The 21,117-nt window shown below is 45.0% G+C and overlaps 1 protein-coding gene across 7 annotated transcripts in view; it reads right to left on the bottom strand.

Moving 5' to 3' along the window:
- fam53b (family with sequence similarity 53 member B) overlaps positions 1-21,117 on the bottom strand; it is a 159,642-nt gene that overhangs the window by 85,199 nt on the left and 53,326 nt on the right. For all 7 annotated transcript variants that reach the window (XM_072479256.1, XM_072479260.1, XM_072479261.1 and 4 more), the window contains one exon: positions 21,057-21,111. In XM_072479256.1, the coding sequence (XP_072335357.1) occupies positions 21,057-21,111 (55 nt within the window). The remainder of the gene's footprint in view (positions 1-21,056; positions 21,112-21,117) is intronic.

Raw genomic sequence — 21,117 nt, 5'->3', positions numbered from 1 at the left:
GGGAGATTACATCAAAGATTTGGGACAGCGTGTCATCAGAGATTTCTTTATTTAAAGTGACTACATTCCACAGGTATGCTTCACAATGCGAACTGTATTAAAGGATATCTATATACTTAGCACCACCTCTCCGTCACCTCTAATTGCTGTTATAATCTTTTTAAGCTACTGTTTAAACAGGATCTGGGACCAGCTTTTTGGGGCTGCGCTTCTCCTGTGTGACATTACAGGATGGCTGGATTCACCGTCATTCACCGTCACATGACTTTAACCAGCAGTTGTAAAGCATCAGAGGAATAAGAAGCAACTGAGAGGTGCTGATTAGTGTAAGATGTCCCCTTCTCATTACGTTTAGGATTATGGGTTAATTCAGCAAAATGTAGTTCTTCTTTTGGCAATCTGAATTTACCACAAACGTAAACAGCTCTGCCCTGCCAAAAAGTTTGTTTCCCAACGTTTATGACAAGCGACTCTGTGAAGTAAAACATTCCATAATAAACACTGCAAATTTCTACACATGCAGCACACTTTACTGTTTGACTCCGAGTAATGAAACTTTAATGGTCCAAAAGTGTCCTGAAGAACACTCCATTTGGATTAAAGAAAGGTTCAAAGTGGCTTCAACATGCACAATGGATTCCATCATATAATTTACACCAACACATTAGTGACGTCCTGTATTGTTGAAGCTTCTGTTTCTCAGAGGCAACATTAAACTAAGGCCTCATTCAGACCGACTCACCACAAGTCAAAAATTCAAATACAGCCCACAACCAAAATAATTTAAAAGCTTTAGTCCTGCTGTAAGCATTTGCCCACATTACAACATTGACTATACTTTCATAGAGTGGTACAGTGGCACAGAGGGCAGCGCGGTGGCAATGGTTAGCACTGCTGCCTCACAGCTCCAGGGTCCTAGGTTCAATTCCCGGCTTGCGTCACTGTCTGTGTGGAGTTTGCACTTTCTTCCCGTGTCTGCGTGGGTTTCCTCCGGGTGCTCCGGTTTCCTCCCACAGTCCAAAGATGTCAAGGTTAGGTGGATTGACCATGCTAAATTACCCTTAGTGCCCAAACGGTTAGGTGAGGTTACTGGGTTATGGGGATAGGATGGAGGCTTGGATTTAAGTCGGGTCCTCTTTCCAAGGGCTGGTGCAGATTCGATGGGCCTAATGGACTCCTTCTGCACTGTAAATTCTATGATTCTATAGGCTGTGAAGTACATCCTGAGGATGTGGAAGGTGCAATATAAGGGTCATTTCCCCCTTTATTTCTTTCAATAACAAATCACAGGGTATGAAAACTGTACCCGAAAGATCCTTAATGGCAGTGGCCTGCATTTTGAAGAAAGATTAGGGGAGTTTGTGCTCGTCAGCTTTGAAAGGAAACATTTATGAGGTGATCTTAAAAGGTATGCAAGAGATGATAAACAATATGGAGGAAGTGAAGAACTATATTTATTGTGGCAAAAATCAATCATTCATGATATTATGCCAAATTGACTACGAGTTTCTCTAGTAGAAATTCAGCATGGGCTGGATTGAGTGAATGACCTGCTCCTAAGCTGCACTCATTCTGTGATTCTGTCCATGCAGCAATGTCAATTTTAGCATCTAATCAATGATTAAATTATCCTAGGCTTTCTATGTGGGAATAACAACTTGCATTGGAATAACAACTTGCATTTATATTGCCATGAGTTCAGACTAATAAAAAGGTAACTTTAGGGCTAATATCAGAAAGTTGTTGCTCAGGCATTGGCTCTTTTTTTTTTAAGCCAACCAAGCCAGCGAGAATGGAGTTTGGTCAGATCTGACACCCAATTTACACAGTGCCCAGTCTTACGTTGCATTGAAATCAGGGGAGGTGTAAATCGAGCATTCAAACTAAACCAATTGCATCCTTACCAAGCGGATGATGTTAAAATCTGGACGACAGAGCGACTATTCCACGAAAAACTACTGGAGACAGAAAACCCCCAGAATCAAGGACACTTGAAGGATTTCAAAATCTTTCCGGATGGATGAACTAAGATAGGCTGAATGGTCTTCCTTATCCATGATTAGCCTATGATTTTGTGAACAACTCTCAATGCTCTCATTACCACGGTAACATAGGCCGGCACTGTAGACAACACCACTATAAGCCTCTGCTTCTCATTCATTTGAATAGGAATCAAATTGTTTAAACAGTGTGATGACTGACTGATATACGACACAATAATTGTAGCCTTCAGTGATTGTGCAGTTCATCGTAAGCTATTCTAAAGGCAAGTTATCAGTTCATAATGTGAATACATTGATTTACTATTTCAAGGCTATTTATGGGTTTAAAACATAAGGACTAATGGAAGTTTAATTTAAATATGAACTGTTATACAGATCCAAGGGGTTTTTATCATGCCTTTTATCTGCACTCCATGAGGTACAAATTCAAAAGTCGTCTAAACAGTGATTAAATATTCAATTCAGAAAGCTCCCTCTCAACGCCTACTATAATTTAAGAGTCAAACATGGAGCTATTTTGAAATTTCAGTACATCTACATCATTCAAAACTGCCTCCGAAACAGATTTGATTCTAAATTTGATCGCAATATAACATAAACCAGAATCAAGTGGTGCAGCTTGACATTGTGTCAAGAACGACGGTGACAAGGATACCGCAAAATAGTTTTATTCGGCACTTGTAATTTGATCCAGAAGAGAATTAAAAGGGTGATTAACGTGTCAACACAATACACAGTGCATTCATGCCACAACATGCCCACGCCTGTAACTCCATCATCACGTGGCAAACTGACAGTTCTGGATAAGTCACGGGCGAGGGTACTATGTAAAGGCCAAGAGAAATTCTTCTGAGAAAATGGAGATGCAACACGACCCCAGCCTACTCCTGTAGACTGACTGCAAATGGACTGGAAGGGATCTGGGAAGAGATTACTTACATGCCAATTAAATTGGGGAATAATTCATGAGAAGTTGCTGAAATGACGAGGAGATATGAGAATCATGCACAGGTTGGGGGGCATAAAGGAGGAGACAAGCCTACCCCCAACACACACGACAGGGAGAAGTTGAAGAAATCATTCAGAAAGGAGAGAAGTCCACAGTCACAGAAGCAATCCCTAAAATGAAGGGGGTTGATTGATTGAATTTTAAACAAAGGAGTAGCAGAGATTTTAAACACAAACATGTTGGTTTTAATAAGTGAGAGGCAGGGTGCTGAATTTTCATGGACTGGTGCTGAGATTCGCCCATGCTACTCAGCGGTGCCAAGCAATTGCTCCCGATTCCTGACTGAAAGAAGGTTTTGTGCTGTTCCCATTGTTTTCTTCCATTCAGTATTTTATTAAAGCAGCAGGATCAGTCAGCGAACGCCATCAGAATGATTAAAACAATACTTTTTTAGGTCACTAAAATAACATTGGCACTGAATAGATTTTCCTTTTCTTGATTAAAAAAAAAAAAAAAACTTTCCCTGGCTGCACACCTCATTTTCATTCCCCCGGAAGGATTGTATTTTATTAAAATGGTCACAGTAGGTCACTTCTGAATGTGGACGCACAAGTATTGGCGAAGGTACTGGCAGGTAGGCTGGAGGAGTGCCTCCCGAAGGTGATAGGTGAAGATCAGACGGGGTTAGTGAGAGGGAGGCAGCTCTTTTCAAACGTTAGAAGGGTATTGAACGTTGTTATGGCACCGGCAGAGGGGAAGGAAACAGAGGTGGGTGTGGCATTGGACGCTGAGAAGGCGTTTGACCGGGTAGAATAAGATTGGCAGTTCTGGAGCGGTTTGGGATTGGACCAAGATTTGTGAACTGGGTAAAGCTACTATATAAGGAGCCGAGGGCGAGTGTCCGCACAAACAACATCAGCTCGAGATACTTTTCTCTCCACCGTGGGACTAGGCAGGGTTGTCCTATGTCCCCCCCTGCTGTTTGCACTCGCGATTGAGCCATTGGCCATCGCATTAAGAAGTTCAGGGGTATGAAAAGGAATAGTGTGGGGGGGAATAGAGCATAGGGTGTCCTTATATGACGATGACTTGCTGTTATAAGTGTCGGAACCAAGTGTGTCAATAGGGGGAATATTGGAGCTGCTGCGAGTGTTTGGGTCTTTCTCGTGGTACAAACTAAATCTAGACAAGAGTGAATATTTTGTGGTGTCTCGGCCAGGGATGGGGGGGCTGCCATTCCGTAGGGCAGGGACTCACTTTAGGTACCTGGGGTTGTAGGTTGCCCGGGAGTGGGGGAGCTCCGCAGGTAAACCATTTCTAGTTGGTGGGGAGGGTGAAAGCCGATCTGGCAAGGTGGGATGGTCTCCCTCTGTCACTGGCGGGTCGAATACAGGCGGTTAAAATGAACGTGTTGCCGGGATTTCTGTTTATTTTTCAATGCCTGCCGATTTTCCTGCCAAAGACTTTTCTCAGAGAGATTGAGGGAAGGATTACTTTGGTCATATGGGGAGGGAAGGTGGCCAGAGTTAGAAAGGTGCTGCTACAGAGGGGAAGGCAGGCAGGGGGTTTGGGTCTTCTGAACCTGATGTATTACTACTGGGCGGCGAATGTGGAGAAGGTGAAGAGCTGGGTAAGAGGGGTTGGTGAAATGAAATGAAATGAAAATCGCTTATTGTCACAAGTAGGCTTCAAATGAAGTTACTGTGAAAAGCCCCTAGTCGCCACATTCCAGCGCCTGTTCCGGGAGGCTGGTACGGGAATTGAACCGTGCTGCTGGCCTACCTTGGTCTGCTTTAAAAGCCAGCGATTTAGCCCTGTGCTAAACCAGATTCCCAGTGGGTCAGAATGGAGGAGAGTTTGTGCAGGGGGTCGGGATTGAAAGCACTAGCAACAGAGTCGCTTCCGATAGCCCTGGGGAAATACTCAGGGAGTCCGGTAATAATAGCTTCATATGAGGATTTGGAGGCAGTTTCGCCAACACTTCGGGTTGGGGGCAGGGTCAAGGAAAATGCCGATTCGGGGGAACACAGATTTGAGCCAGGGAGGTGGGATGGAAATTTTTGGAAATGGGAGAAGGGTGTCATAATATGCACCCATCCACATCATGAGGTAAAAACAGGCAGTGACAGACACCCAGATTAGCCAATCAACATACAGGACAGAACACAACCAATCACCAGACAGAACACCAGACAGGGGCTTCCAACTATAAAACACACGAGGCATCAACACTCCGCCTCTTTCCACTGGTGACAACTGTAGTGACAGTCAGGGTGTATATAATGAATAATGCCCATGAATTGTAGAACCTCTCCATCCTTCCCCTCAGTTCAAAGTTAACCTTCTCAAGAGTCAAGAATTCCAACAGGTCCCCCCGCCACGCCAGGGCACAGGGTGGAGAGGTTGCTCTCCAACCTATCAGGATCCGCCTTCGGGCGATCAACGAGGCGAAGGCTACAACATCTGCCTCCGCACCCGTTTCCAACCCTAGCTGGACTGCCACCCCGAATATGGCCTCCCGGGGGCCCGGGTCCAGTTTCACGTGCACGTTGATCAGAGCTAGCCTGGTCTAGTAAGTTAGAGTTAGTACACTTAGAGTAGTAGGGTGTCAATCCAGAGCCAGCTGTGTGCATGGTTACAGAAGTTCAATAAATCGTATTGAACCAACGCCTACGTTTGGTGCATGCTTTGCAGTTCATCTGCATCCTGTTGCAGTCCGTGTTAGCCCAGGGTGAATAACACGACAAAGGGGATTAAGACACTAAAAGATTTGTTTCTTAGGGGTCGTTTTGCAGGATTGAAGGAGCTGGAAGCGAAGTACGGGTGCGGAGGCAGATGTTGTAGCCTTCGCCTCGTTGATCGCCCAAAGGCGGATCCTGATAAGTTGGAGAGCAACCTCTCCACCCTGTGCCCTGTAGTGATGGGGGGACCTGTTGGAATTCTTGACTCTTGAGAAGGTTAAGTTTGAACTGAGGGGAAGGATGGAGGGGTTCTACAATTCATGGGCATTATTCATCATGCACTTTCAAGAACTGGATACCATCGAACATTAGTTGGGGCGTGTGGGGGCTGTGTGTGTTAATGGTCATTATGGGTGATCCCCAATTCCTTTTTGTCATTTGTTTGTGTGAACATGCAGGCTAATGTTTGGGGTTTGGTGGGAGGATGGGATCGTTGTTATTGATATGGTCACAGTAGGTGCACCTTATGAAGTGTGACAACTAATTGCAGTACCTCATGCTACAACACAAGTGCCTCCACAGCTGCATTAGGGACTCAAAGAGAACATAGTCCAAAACCAGCATTGCTGTAAACTCAATTTGCAATATGAATGTTGAACAAATAGGCTTTTTGCCAGCATAAGAATAAATGAAACTTTAACCCAGTTTCCTTATCTTCCCTCACTATATCTTCCCTTCCTAACAGATAATGTCTTTGGCTGGCCTTACGCAAATGGCCATTATTTATGCCAGTTTGAGCATGGAGCTCATCAAAATTTAGCACAATCTTTAGCTCACAGAGACATGCACGCTTCCAGCAGAGGTCAGTGAACGGCAAATTAGGACTGGAAAGCCCAACTGATTTCCTTCCACCTAGCTCAGCCTCTGATGACAATTGTAGGGTGCCTACCACTAATCTGGTGATATCAGCCAACTCCACCCAGACTAAGGAACCAAATCTTTTCTCTGTGACTTAGCTACTTTCTGGCTCAACATGCAGAGGAGATATGGAGGAGTGTGGTGACGCAAAACCTTTTTTAACTCATTGTTACAGATATAACTGGAAATTCTATTTTTGTAATTGTTGCAGTGTACAATTTTGAAATGTTACTAGGTTTCACCAACAATTGTGAATAATGGATTTTAGTCCCTCACTCATTATGATACAGAGATACTGATATTACCACTGCACCACGTGGAAACATGAATCTGCTGCGAAGGAGTTCGAAGTAGGAGAAAGGTTGTTGCTTTAAAAAGAAAAGCAAATAGATGCGCAAGAACATTTGGGTAAAAACCTCGAATGATTGCTGAAAATTACAATCTGCTCCTGCAAGGCTGTCGGGTTGTAAATACACCAAGGTTGATGAGCAAAGTTACAGTCATAGAGAACACAGGCTAGAGAGTAACACGGTGAACATCAGCAGTGAATGTGTTCATTTAATCTTTGTGTTACACACTGACCCATTAATATCAGCTGGAGCAATTTGTAGGCTTCAGCTGGTAAGCATCTCATTCAGAGGAATTTGGTGTTGAATCGACAAAGAGAAGCTGACTGATTAGACTATGTAAACCTGGAAAGAGGCAAAGAGTACACCAAATAAAATCCACCATTTTTATGGGTTGTGAAAACTCAAATGGGACGTTGTGAATTTACCATCTTTTACATGTCTCTAAAATTTAAGTAAATTTGAAATGGCTCAACTGAAGTGCTTTTTCAGCAATTTCTCTTTGGGGACTGACTCCTGATTCAATAAGTAAGCATGCAGTACATTATCCAGTGCTTTAAAAGAAAATCAAGACCCTGGGGCAGGTGGATCCATTGCTTGCGCTGGTAGAGGGTTTCCTGGTCCAGCGAGGAATGGAGTGTCGTCCGAGGAAAGGGATTGGCGCCAATGCTACGGTCCCCCGCTGGCGGTGACAAGTGAGCTACACGCCTCGCACCGGCGGGAGAATGCGAATCGGTGATTTAAACCCACTTGCAATTGACCAACAGCTGGAAGCCCAAGTTGCCAGCCCCATCCTAATATGCATCGATCCCCCTCAGCGAGAAATCCTCCCGGTAGGATTTGGTGCAAGTTTTCCCAAGTGTGGCCCTGACGTGGTGGACTCCTGCGGTTTGTCAAGAGGGTCAGTGCATAACTGAGGCGCCCCCCCAAAGTCCATCTGAATGCCCCTCTCCCCACATAATGCAAATTTGCCTCCCGACCCTCGCCCACCCCCATTGGACAGAGAAAATCCCCCTCTGACAATGAGACCCCCCCCAACCTGACAGAGAGACCCCCCCCCCTCCCACAGCGCCTGAAAGCTGAAGAGTAGTCCCGGCAGTAGAGTGAAGAATCATTGCATTTTCACTTACCCTTCCCTAACATCTGCTGCCACAGATGAATATGTTTAAAGCTGCAGTAGTTTCAAGATCCAGAGGCTTTCTTGAAAGCCAAGTACACTTCAAAGGGCTTCAAATCCCTTGACAGCCTTTGAAATGCACATTGTGCATTCAATTTCACACAGTAATACATTGCAATAGCCAGTGATTGATAGTTTTATTACTCCAGAGACTGTTGTTTGATACATTGTTGATCTATCTTTCCCTTCACTCTTGAATGCATCTCAAGTACCCTGCTTTGATGCTAACCACAATGTTTAGAAACACTTGTGTTATGATTGACAGTTCCTCACCACATCAAAAACAGCAAAGTGCTTCCACTTTTTTCCACTGCAGAAAGTCTGATTGGGGGGAACTGGGTGTGTGTGGGAGGAAAGGGGGGTGGGGTGGCGCATCAGGTCACCCTCTTGCGTGAATGCTGTAGGGGGGGGGAACCAGTTATTCATGTGGTTGGGGGAGGTGAAGGAAGCCCTGCCATTTTTCGGTATTGTCAGCACCATCTTTATTTCTTCCTCATTAGTGAAACCATTCAGTGATATAAACAGGGCCTGCAACAGGGAGATGCTACAAATTCTCACTTCCAGTTCCACCCTGGTGGGACCCATTTGGTCCTCCCACTGCTAATGTGGACTACAGATATGCGGGTGGATAAACACACTGCATTTGCTGATTTTGGTTGTGGCATTGAAACAGGCGATGTGATCAGTGACCACAGGATGGAGGAGGTGAATGGAGGAAGGGTGCTGTGGAGGGGGGGAGGGGGGGGGGGGGGGCGCTGCTGCCAATGCAACTCCATTCTAGACCCCGGCAGGAACGTGCCTTCATAAATAAAAGGACAACTGACAAAAAAAAACATTGGCGGAAGAAATAGAAAAAAAAGAATCGAGGCAAGCACTGACCGAAATTCAACCAGTCAAACATGAGAAAAAAGATACACTATGATATTTCACGAGCGGCACAGCAAGAACACAAGCAAAATTCCACAGTCAGAGACTTCCAACAAGACAGAGATCTGTTACAGAAGAATGAGAACAACACATTTGTGAACAGCTTAGGCGGAAAAAGTGATGGAAGCTGAAAAACAACATACAGGTTGAAACATTCCAGGAATGGGTTACAAAACAGCAGCAGCACAGCAAAAGATTCTGAAGGGACTGTACTCTGGGGACAGAGGCAAGCCTCTGAAAATGCAGTTCGCTGTTTCCCTGTTTCACTCTGCAATTCAAGAACTGGGAATATAGTTTCAGAGCTGCTGGTGAATTTGAAGGGAAAACAATGACAAAGAGGAATAAAATACAAACAAAGACTGAAAACTGAAAATAACAGACCACCATTTCAGTTCACATTTTGTGAAATGTCTTCAGTGGCACTCGACAGAAAATAATTGGCTGGTTTGTAGAACTGACAAACTTGTGTCGCAGTGAAAGATTTGTTGGCTTGGTACAGCACAGGATGCGAGCTACAGTGTTTGCTTTACTTTGAGTTTTGCATCATAAATGTTGCTTTGCTTCAGAGTCAAAATATTCTGTGCTAATTGGAAAATTTCAATTCCGAAACTCTTCAATGTGGAAATTTCTGGTTTCGAGTTGGAGCATTTCACATCTAACCACTGGAGAGTCCTTCTGATGATAATGTTACCCTGACTTTCTCAACAAAATTAACAAAAAGCAGGTTTGCCTCTCCAGACACTGGAGTAGACGAATGGAATGAGGGTTAGGAAAATAAAGAGTGGAAAAGCTCAAATTGAAAATGAGCAAAAAAAAAATTCTACTTCATAAGTTTAAAAGTCGAGAGAAAAGCCCAAGACATCCTTTTTAAATTTTACTCTAACTAATTGTTAAGAGTGTGAAAAGAATGGTATAATTTCAGGCAAAATTATCTGAAAGTATTCATAATAATGTCGTCAAATGTTACTCTATATTGCAAAATGTCCAACTTGATGAAGCATGTTAAGTTTTCAAATTTGTCTAGTCTCTTCACAATATTTAATGAAGAAATCAAAAATGATTATTCTAAGGAATGAACAATGTTGTCAGGAGTTGAGCACTTTTTGTAACTCAACTAAACAGGGTTACCTAAGTAAAGGGCAGCAAAGAAAGCTGAACACTGCCAATGAAGAGTTGATACACAGAGGTCCAGCCATGTATCTTGCAGTTAAAGAAACATGTTACCAAGTATAAAAAGTCTCCAAGTCAAAGCACTCCACAAAGGTGGAGTTTCGGTTTGCCCAGTCTAGAGTGCATACCCCACTCATCCTATGACTGTTAACTATATGCAGTGTCATTTCCAGTTTACTAGCACGAAGCATTGGCAAACTTATTATACTGTTAGGATTGGTCTACCTATTAGGGCATTGGCTTTCAGAAATACCTGGGTTCAGGTGAGATGAATTTCAATGGCAGGTTCACCCCTTTATGTTGGCTTGTCAGTTATCAATAGTATTACGTCAAATATCAGAGTTGACATGCAAAATACACTTCCCTCTCTACTGACTGAAAGCCACGTGTTAGTCAGTAAACAACTGACAATATATTTGTCTCAAGTAAGCTTCACGCAATTGATTCCCAGCTATCCCATTAGGAGAGACTGAATATACGGAGTCTATATTCGATGGAAATTAGAAGAAAGAGGTAGTCTTATTGAAATGAATAAACCTCTCAAGGGACTTGACAGAGCGGATGCTGAGAGGCTATTTCTCCAGCTGGAAAATCTAGAACTGAGGTATTAGTCTCAATACAAGGAGTCAGCCATTTGAAACTGAGATGACGAAAAGTTCCTACACTCAGTGGGTTTTGAATCTTTGCAATTCTCTGTCTCACTATGGACACTTAGTCAATGAGAGTATTCAGACATTGAGACACTATGTGAACAGGGTGGGAAAGTGGGGTTGATAGAAAAGTTCAGCCATGAAGTCATGAAATGGCAGAGTAGGTTGGAGGGGCTGGTTGACCTACTTTTGCTCCTATTTCTTGCATTCTTGTGTCCTGAAACATCAATGCATGCTGGGAGAATAGAAAGTGCGAGCAACTTCTGACAAATGGTATGATAACCAACTAAACTCACCTTTAAAAAATGTGCAAGTGGATTGCTACATTCCTCAAAAATCACAGCGTGGCTACATACCCTAGATATTGAATGGTGAGGAGCAGGATTTGAATAGCAGCTGCTTGTCTTTCTACAACCCAATGCAGTCAGGGATATTTTCCATTTCTGTCGGGCTAAACCTTCAAGTATGCTTGGCAGCTCGACAACAGATACCTGCATTCCCTGGCACTAGGCAACTGGTTGCTGAGGAACAAAATGTCCCTTCTCCTTGCAGCTTTATCCACTTCTTGCCATGATTCCCCCTCATAACTTTCTCCCAAACTTTCAGTATTATCCAAAGATATGCCGATGCGATGGAACTCATAAAAAGTGCTATTTGGACAAGGGTCTTGTACAAAACAAACTTAAATGTGCATTGGAGGGGGTTGTAAATTGCAACACTGTGCATCTCAAGCATACAAGGATATCTCAAAGGGAAAATAACAGTTGGTGCCACAGATATCCCAGATCATTAAGATTCTCTTCTTTTGACTTCCGGGTGCGGAATGTGCCCCGGCGGGTCCGTTGGAGGTGGAGGGAGCATACCGAGTGATGGCGCGAGGACCGAGAGCAGGAGAAATTCCCAGAGCCATAGTGGTGAGATTCCTCCGTTTTAAGGATAGAGAAATGGTCCTTAGATGGGCAAAGAAACTCGGAGCAGTAAATCGGAGAACGCGGTGATCCACGTTTATCAAGACTGGAGTGCGGAGGTGGCGAGAAGGAGGGCAAGCTTTAATCGGGCCAAGGCGGTGCTTCATAAAAAGAAGATAAAATTTGGAATGCTGCAACCGGCAAGACTGTGGGTCACATATCGAGGGAGGCACCACTACTTTGAGACGGCGGATGAAGCGTGGACTTTTATTGTGGAAGAAAAACTGGAATGAGCGGGTTATTAAAAAGAACGTTTGAACAAAGTGGTGGGGCGAAGAGGGGGGTTAAAAAGGGGGGAAAGAGGAGTTTTATGTACTAATCCTGCGACCCATGAACTTTTCTCTCTCCCACAGGTGGTGATGGCGGGGAGGTGGGGAGGTGGAGGAGATGGGGCGTTGGCCATTGGGGGGCGGGGCCAAGGGAGAAGCACGGGCTTGGTTCCCGCGCTATGAGAATCATGGCGGGAATAGAGAAGCAGGAAGGAGGGGACGTCGCACGGTGCGAGCCGAGGTCACGGGGGGAAGCCGAGGTCGGCCAGAGTTTGCTGACTTCTGGGAGCAACATGGGGGGAGTAATTACGTTAGCGGGGGATCTAGCGGGGGGGGGTGGGAGGGGGGAATTACTGGGTTGCTGCTGCTGGGGAGAGGGGGGAGCTGGTATGGGAGGGGATGGGCGGGGGGGGGCACCGCCTGGGGGAGATACAGCTGCGTGGGAACCGGGTGAGGAGCTGGAAAAAGGGGATGGCTAATCGACAAGGGGGGGGGGGGGGGTAGGAAGCCCCCCAACCCGGCTGATCACGTGGAACGTGAGAGGGCTGAACGGGCTGATAAAGAGGGCACGGGTACTCGCACACCTTAAGAAACTTAAGGCAGATGTGGTTATGTTACAGGAAACGCACCTGAAACTGATAGACCAGGTTAGGCTACGCAAAGGATGGGTGGGGCAGGTGTTCCATTCGGGGCTAGATGCGAAAAACAGGGGGGTGGCTATATTAGTGGGGAAGCGGGTAATGTTCGAGGCAAAGACTATAGTGGCGGATAACGGGGGCAGATACGTGATGGTGAGTGGCAAACTACAGGGGGAGACGGTGGTTTTGGTAAACGTATATGCCCCGAACTGGGATGATGCCAATTTTATGAGGCGGATGCTAGGACGCATTCCGGACCGAGAGATGGGAAAGCTGATAATGGGGGGAGATTTTAATACGGTGTTGGAACCAGGGCTGGATAGGTCGAAGTCCAGGACTGGAAGGAGGCCAGCAGCAGCCAAGGTACTTAAAGATTTTATGGAGCAGATGGGAGGTGTCGACCCGTGGAGATTTAGCAGACCTAGGAGTAAGGAGTTCTCGTTTTGATCCTATGTCCATAAAGTCTACTCGCGAATAGACGTTTTTGTGCTGGGAAGGGCGTTGATCCCGAAGGTGAGGGGAACGGAGTATACGGCTATAGCCATTTCGGATCACGCTCCACACTGGGTAGACCTGGAAATAGGGGAGGAAACAGGAGGGCGCCCACCCTGGAGAATGGACATGGGACTAATGGCAGATGAGGGGGTGTGTCTAAGGGTGAGGGGGTGCATTGAAAAGTACTTGGAACTCAATGATAATGGGGAGGTCCAGGTGGGAGTGGTCTGGGAGGCGTTGAAGGCGGTGGTTAGAGGGGAGCTGATATCAATAAGGGCACATAAAGGGAAGCAGGAGAGTAAGGAACGGGAGCGGTTGCTGCAAGAACTTTTGAGGGTGACAGACAATATGCGGAAGCACCGGAGGAGGGACTGTACAGGGAAAGGCAAAGGCTACATGTAGAATTTGACTTGCTGACTACGGGCACTGCAGAGGCACAATGGAGGAAGGCACAGGGTGTACAGTACGAATTTGGGGAGAAGGCAAGCAGGTTGCTGGCACACCAATTGAGGAAAAGGGGAGCAGCGAGGGAAATAGGGGGAGTGAGGGATGAGGAAGGAGATGGAGCGGGGAGCGGAGAGAGTGAATGGAGTGTTCAAGACATTTTATAAAAAATTATATGAAGCTCAACCCCCGGATGGGAGGGAGAGAATGATGGGCTTCTTGGATCGGCTGGAATTTCCCAAGGTGGAAGAGCAGGAAAGGGTGGGACTGGGAGCACACATCGAGGTAGAAGAAGTGGTGAAAGGAATTAGGAGCATGCAGGCGGGAAATGCCCCGGGACCAGGTGGATTCCCAGTCGAATTCTATAGAAAATATGTGGACTTGCTCGCCCCGGTATTGACGAGGACCTTTAATGAGGCAAAGAAAAGGGGACAACTGCCCCCGACTATGTCTGAAGCAACGATATTGCTTCTCTTAAAGAAGGAAAAGGACCCGCTATAATGCGGGTCCTATAGACCTATTTCCCTCCTAAATGTAGATGCCAAGATCCTGGCCAAGGTAATGGCATTGAGAATAGAGGAATGTGTCCCGGGGGTGGTCCACGAGGACCAAACTAGGTTTGTGAAGGGGAGACAGCTGAACACGAATATACGGAGGCTGTTAGGGGTAATGATGATGGCCCCACCAGAGGGGGAAACGGAGATAGTAGTGGCGATGGATGCCGAGAAAGCATTTGATAGAGTGCAGTGGGATTATTTGTGGGAGGTGTTGAGGAGATTTGGTTTTGGAGAGGGGTATGTTAGATGGGTGCAGCTGTTGTATAGGGCCCCGATGGCGAGCGTGGTCACGAATGGACGGGGATCTGCATATTTTCGGCTCCATAGAGGGACAAGGCAGGGATGCCCTCTGTTCCCATTATTGTTTGCACTGGCGATTGAGCCCCTGGCGATAGCGTTGAGGGGTTCCAAGAAGTGGAGGGGAGTACTTAGAGGAGGAGAAGAACACCGGGTATCTTTGTATGCGGACGATTTGCTACTGTACGTGGCAGACCCGGCGGAGGGGATGCCAGAAATAATGCGGATACTTGGGGAGTTTGGGGATTTTTCAGGGTATAAATTGAACATGGGGAAAAGTGAGTTGTTTGTGGTGCATCCAGGGGAGCAGAGTGGAGAAATAGAGGACCTACCGTTGAGGAAGGTAACAAGGGACTTTTGTTACCTGGGGATCCAGATAGCCAAGAATTGGGGCACATTGCATAGGTTAAATTTAACGCGGTTGGTGGAACAAATTGAGGAGGATTTCAAGAGATGGGATATGGTATCCCTGTCACTGGCAGGGAGGGTGCAGGCGGTTAAGATGGTGGTCCTCCCGAGATTCCTCTTTGTGTTTCAGTGCCTCCCGGTGGTGATCACGAAGGCTTTTTTTAAAAGGATTGAAAAGAGCATCATGGGTTTTGTGTGGGCCGGGAAGACCCCGAGAGTAAGGAAGGGATTCTTACAGCGTAGCAGGGATAGGGGGGGGCTGGCACTACCGAGCCTAAGTGAGTATTATTGGGCCGCTAATATTTCAATGGTGAGTAAGTGGATGGGAGAGGAGGAGGGAGCGGCGTGGAAGAGATTAGAGAGGGCGTCCTGTAGGGGGACTAGCCTACAGGCTATGGTGACAGCCCCATTGCCGTTCTCACCGGGGAACTACACCACAAGCCCGGTGGTGGTGGCTACACTGAAGATTTGGGGACAGTGGAGACGGCATAGGGGAAAGACTGGAGCCTTGGGGGGGTCCCCGATAAGAAACAACCATAGGTTTGCCCCGGGGGGAATGGATGGGAGATATGGAATGTGGCAAAGAGCAGGAATAACGCAACTGAAAGATCTGTTTGTGGATGGGAAGTTCGCGAGTCTGGGAGCGCTGACCGAGAAATATGGGTTGCCCCAAGGGAATGCATTCAGGTATATGCAACTGAGGGCTTTTGCGAGGCAACAGGGGAGGGAATTCCCGCAGCTCCCGACACAAGAGGTGCAGGACAGAGTGATCTCAAAGACATGGGTGGGGGATGGTAAGGTGTCAGATGTATATAGGGAAATGAGGGACGAAGGGGAGACTATGGTAGATGAACTAAAAGGGAAATGGGAAGAAGAGCTGGGGGAGGAGATCGAGGAGGGGCTGTGGGCAGATGCCCTAAGCAGGGTAAACTCGTCGTCCTAGTGTGCCAGGCTAAGCCTGATTCAGTTTAAGGTATTACACAGGGTGCATATGACTGGAGCACGGCTCAGTAAATTTTTTGGGGTGGAGGATAGGTGTGCGAGGTGCTCGAGAAGCCCAGCGAATCATACCCATATGTTTTGGTCATGCCTGGCACTACAGGGGTTTTGGATGGGGGTGACAAAGGTGCTTTCAAAAGTAGTGGGGGTCCGGGTCGAACCAAGCTGGGGGTTGGCTATATTTGGGGTTGCACAAGAGCCGGGAGTGCAGGAGGCGAGAGAGGCCGATGTTTTGGCCTTTGTGTCCCTAGTAGCCCGGCACAGGATATTGTTAATGTGGAAAGAAGCCAAGCCCCCGGGGGTGGAGACCTGGATAAATGACATGGCAGGGTTTATAAAGCTAGAGCGGATTAAGTTCGTTCTAAGTGGGTCGGCTCAAGGGTTCACCAGGCGGTGGCAACCGTTCGTCGAATACCTCGCAGAAAGATAGATGGAATGGAAAAAAGAAGGCAGCAGCAGCAGCCCAGGATCGGGTGGGGGGGGGGGGAAACCAGAAGGGCTCTCAGGGTTGTTAATATATACTGTATAATATGTATAGGTCGTTGCGACAGATAATTATATATTGGACTGTTAAATTATATTTTTGGAGAGTGTTACTTGTGATAAGGCAGTTGCCAATTAGGGTTAGTTTTCATTTTTGTTATTTATTATTTATTCATTTTTTGTTTATAAAATAGGTCATTGTTATTTGTGTTGTTATAATATTGTGCAAAGGATGCACAATGTACTGTGTTGGTTGACCAAAAATTTTCAATAAAATATTTATTAAAAAAAAAAGATTCTCTTCTTTTCCCTTTAGTAGCTTTTCGTATGAAAACATACATTCAGATTCAGACAGAGCCCTTGGGGAAAATCGAAACACATCATCATGACACACCTGTCGTGTTGGGTGTTCTGATGCACAAATGATCCAACACGGCTGTAGATGGTACAACTCTGTTTTATTGTCTAAACAACTGTAACAACTAACTGCTGGCTGAGGTTCGTGCTTCACCAGCTAACCTGTGGACCCAGCCCCATCACTATCTTAGTGAGGCACTCAGCACATGGTCTATGTCTGAGTGGCAAGCTGTGAGCTCTGTGCTCTGAGCTATCTCCTGGTAGAATGAGCGGGAACTGTGGTGTTCCCTGTTTTATAGTGCGTGTGCTCTCACTGGTGATTGGCTGCGATGTTATGTGTGTGCTGGTTGGTCCAACTGCCTGTCCATCAGTGTGTGTGTGATTGCACCATGATATGCTGATGTGGATATCATGACAACACCTTTGCACAATGCAAAAACAGCATGGTTTTCTGTCTGGACTTTTACAGTCTCAAATATCATAATGATGTCAAAAGAAGGCAGGGTGATAAAAGGATAATCAGCTTATTGAAGCTGCAATTTAATCAAACGGCAGGTTTCTCATGGAGAGTGAAGGAGTGATGAAGGTACTAAATTAGAAGGGGAAAAGGAACAAGCCTTCTTTTTACAGCAAAGTAAATTTAAAGGTCAAGTTTGAATGTTAGTGAATGGCTGAGTAGATGAATGAGTGAATGGGTAGGACGGTGGGATGGGTAGGTAAGTGGGTCGGTGGGGAAGTTGATTTGGGCGATGGGGGATGTTAGTCAGGTCTGGGGGTCAGTTTCAGTGAGTGGATGGGGTGGGGGCTTAGTTGCCCAGGAGTGAAGGCCAGGTTTTAATCTGTCTAACATGTCCTGGGTAACTATTCAGGTAAGCACATCGGAATTAGGCAATTCAACCCTTCGAGCCTGCTCCTCTCTCCAAGGAGACATTCACAAAGGGGCCCAGGAAGCAGTGGAATTGGCCATTGGAAATGGAAAGCTTCCTATGCAATTCCCACTTAGGTCAGCATGTTCGGATTTCCACAGGTTCCCGATGTATATCTCAAACACATGTCCGAAGGTTTGGGCCAACGTGAAGTGTTTTGATAATGGAAGTGCAGTAGATGTTTTCCATACTGATTTCCATTGATGCTTCGTATATTATGCAGTAGATATATCAGCAAAAGGAAGGTGCACTTTTTTAAAGGAAACATGGAAGAACCGACAGAAATTTGGCAAGGGTACAGTAACAAAACGTTAATTGTTTTTTTTCAGGCTTTGTTTGACAGGCATCAGTGTTAAGACTATCACATTTTATTTTACATATATTCAGCATGGTATCAAAATTCACAAAATACATATGGCCTCTCTAGCTACATAGAAAACTGAAGGTGGCAGGTGATAAATTGGGCAGATAGATAGAGGTCACATGGAATTTAAAGGAAATTCTGCATCCTCGATGGGCAGCAACAGTAATTGGGTGGTGAATGTGACAATATACAACCTGCGTTTGTCATGAAGTACTTCCTGTGAATGTCACTCCCCTTTAATACAGAGGAATGTGAAACAAGACAGGGCAATGCAATGCAGGGATAGTTCTCTCTGACAGCCAGTGCTGGTGAAATCTGATGAGAGGCTCCTTCTGGCCATACGACTCACAAATCCTACGCCAGAGACAAACTAGATTCCTTCTTCCTCCACTGCCCAATGTAATTTTGACGAAAATGTTGAATCACAGCTGCTGTGACTTTGCATTAGTTAGTTATTCCTCTACAATTCCAGCTTTTAGATCTGTTACCACAGGAACCATAGCCGTTGGCAGACTCTCCAACTCACCAATTTCACATTAGGTTCATACCTATGTTTATATTACGCAAGGTAAAATTACTCCACCTTCTCCACCCTTATTTATTCAATAGTAAATAGAAAAGACTGGGATTGCAGCAGACATTACCACAAGGACCTAACAAAAACATGGGAATCCATGCTATAACATTACGACAGTACAATGGCCTCTGTTGTATGGAAACACATAGCCTATGTTAAATTTGAACGTTACCAGAATTGTCTTTGTGTAGACAGTGGCTACATCCCCAAATGCTGGAGAAAATGAAGCCCTGCCACAAAAAATGAAGTTTAAAATTTCATGAAAAGGAATTTCTTATAAAATAAAATGAAGGTTAATCTGTTAAAACAGATTAGGTGATCTGCAAAAATTTAAACCAAAAATAAATTTGCCTTTACGTTTGCCATTTTGATGATACTCCTCCAACCCACCCAGTTCCATCACTATGGAAACAGGCCTACCTCTTTAATATTCAGCCAGTTACATTGGTGCTTATCAATTAATAAGGATTACAAGTGCCACCCCCACCCGCCCCCCACTTCATTCAATGCACCACTAATAATCTAACAAATTGAAAAGAAACTTAACTCAAGGGGACTGTTGTTAAGGCAAATGGATTTATAAATATTTTATGCTAACCATGAATAACAGAGGAAACAATCCAAGTTGTTACTATCTTGGCTGCTTTCCCGTTCTCAATTAGGAATGATGAAACTGGGGGTGGAGGAATAACATACAAATGGAGGGGAATAGGAACCAGTTACTATTTGGGTTGATGGGGGAAAAAAAAAAAAACTTGCCAAGCAAGGTGGTGTACAAAATTCTTGACAACCTTTGGTGATAAGAGTCACGGGCTCAATAACACAATGCCCAAATGGAGAAAAATCAGCAAAATTCTCGCACTGCTAACCCAAGCTACACTTTTTTCAAATGGCTTTTTCTCAATATTATACATCATACTGAATTCAAGAGGCCAGATACATGACCTCTCCCAATTATCTCGTCACCAAGGACATGTCTGGCATTGAGGAATCTCTATTATCTGTGTATATAGCATCAATTCGCTCAATGGTGAGTTGGGATATAGCGTGGTGCATTGTTATATCTGACTCAAGTTATTTCTCCACCACTCCAACCAAAAAATAGAATTTGTTTTACATTTATTGTTAAATTAACTACTTCAGTCTCACTTAAAATTTGTCCAGCAAATACAAGGTTCAGCTTTCACTGATGTGTACTTAACCAATTATTTACTTTTTTCAATAACTAACTCGGTATTTCCAATCAGCCAAATCATTATTTTTCAGATTCAGGTCCCAAATCAAAGACTCAAAATATTGCTCAAAATCCATGGAGGACTAAAACATTCGCAATTAAAAACTTGCCCTGTTTTCAGATATGCTGGACGTTTGTTGACATGATTGCTCTGCAGTGCATATGATAGTTAAGACATGATCAGTCGTTTAGACATTTACAGTTGATTGGCTTAGGTAATGCTGGATGCAGATAACTAGCAGGAAAATCATCATCCATCCCATGACTCAAACTATTTAGGGTGGAAGTTCCTCTTCCCATTCAATTAAAAAGGATGAGATAGTTACACCCTTTGTTCCTTTTGACATGGTGGTTTTATATTTAGCAATTGTACTTCATCCAGTTTCAGGAGAGCAATTGTTCCATGATTCTGTCTCATTTTTTAGACTGTCGTTTGAAGCTAGTCTCTGTGGAGATGCTGGGCTGCTGATTTTCTATGGGACTCTGCAGAAAACAAACCTGCAAAAGCAACTCACTGCATTTACCTGGCTAAAATCAGCTCCCTTACTTGCCGAGCAAAATTTTAAGCCCGTATTTTAATTGTTCTATGATACTTTTGGGATATGGGAGGAGGATTTGTTAATGCCATTGATTGCATCCCCCACCTGTGACCTACGCTCATATGAAGGCAAATTCAGTGATTCTGTGCTCCCGATGGGGAACAACATTTGAAGGAACATGGATCAGTGACAGGGCTGCAATACTATCGGACTAATTCTGATCCACAGTTCCTTCAAGCACAATTCAATTCTGGGATTATAGAATTGGTAACTACTGCACAGTTTCAAAACACCTCATGATGCTTTTTCCACATCTTCACAGGGGATTCAAAAACTGCGTTCCATCTAAAGCTTTGTGGTCCTCATAATGCTTGCGTCACATTGTACATATTCCCTAAAATCATTATTGACGGTGCTAGGATTCAAATGCTACACAAAAAGAGGGCTCCAATCAATTCCTTTCAGAACCAGAGCTCTGTGTCCAGAAAACCTCTCTTGCCAACAGCTGTGAAAACAGACAAAAAACTCCATAGAAACATCATGTGCACAGCATTTAGGTCTCTGGACTTAGCCTCCCTTATAGGGAGCTCACCCACATGAGCAATGCGTTAGCATTGGCACAAACACTGACCGACCTTTTGATCAAGTGGTCTTACTAACAAATCATTTCTACACTTACCCATGATTCCACACGAGAGGAGAGTAGGCCCTTTATTCATCTTCTTTGGATGGTGCTGAAA

This window comes from Scyliorhinus torazame, chromosome 16 (assembly GCF_047496885.1).
Source record: "Scyliorhinus torazame isolate Kashiwa2021f chromosome 16, sScyTor2.1, whole genome shotgun sequence".
NCBI lineage: Eukaryota > Metazoa > Chordata > Chondrichthyes > Carcharhiniformes > Scyliorhinidae > Scyliorhinus > Scyliorhinus torazame.
The sequence above is the reverse complement of the archived record's forward strand: the minus strand, read 5'-3'. Positions and strand labels throughout refer to the sequence as shown.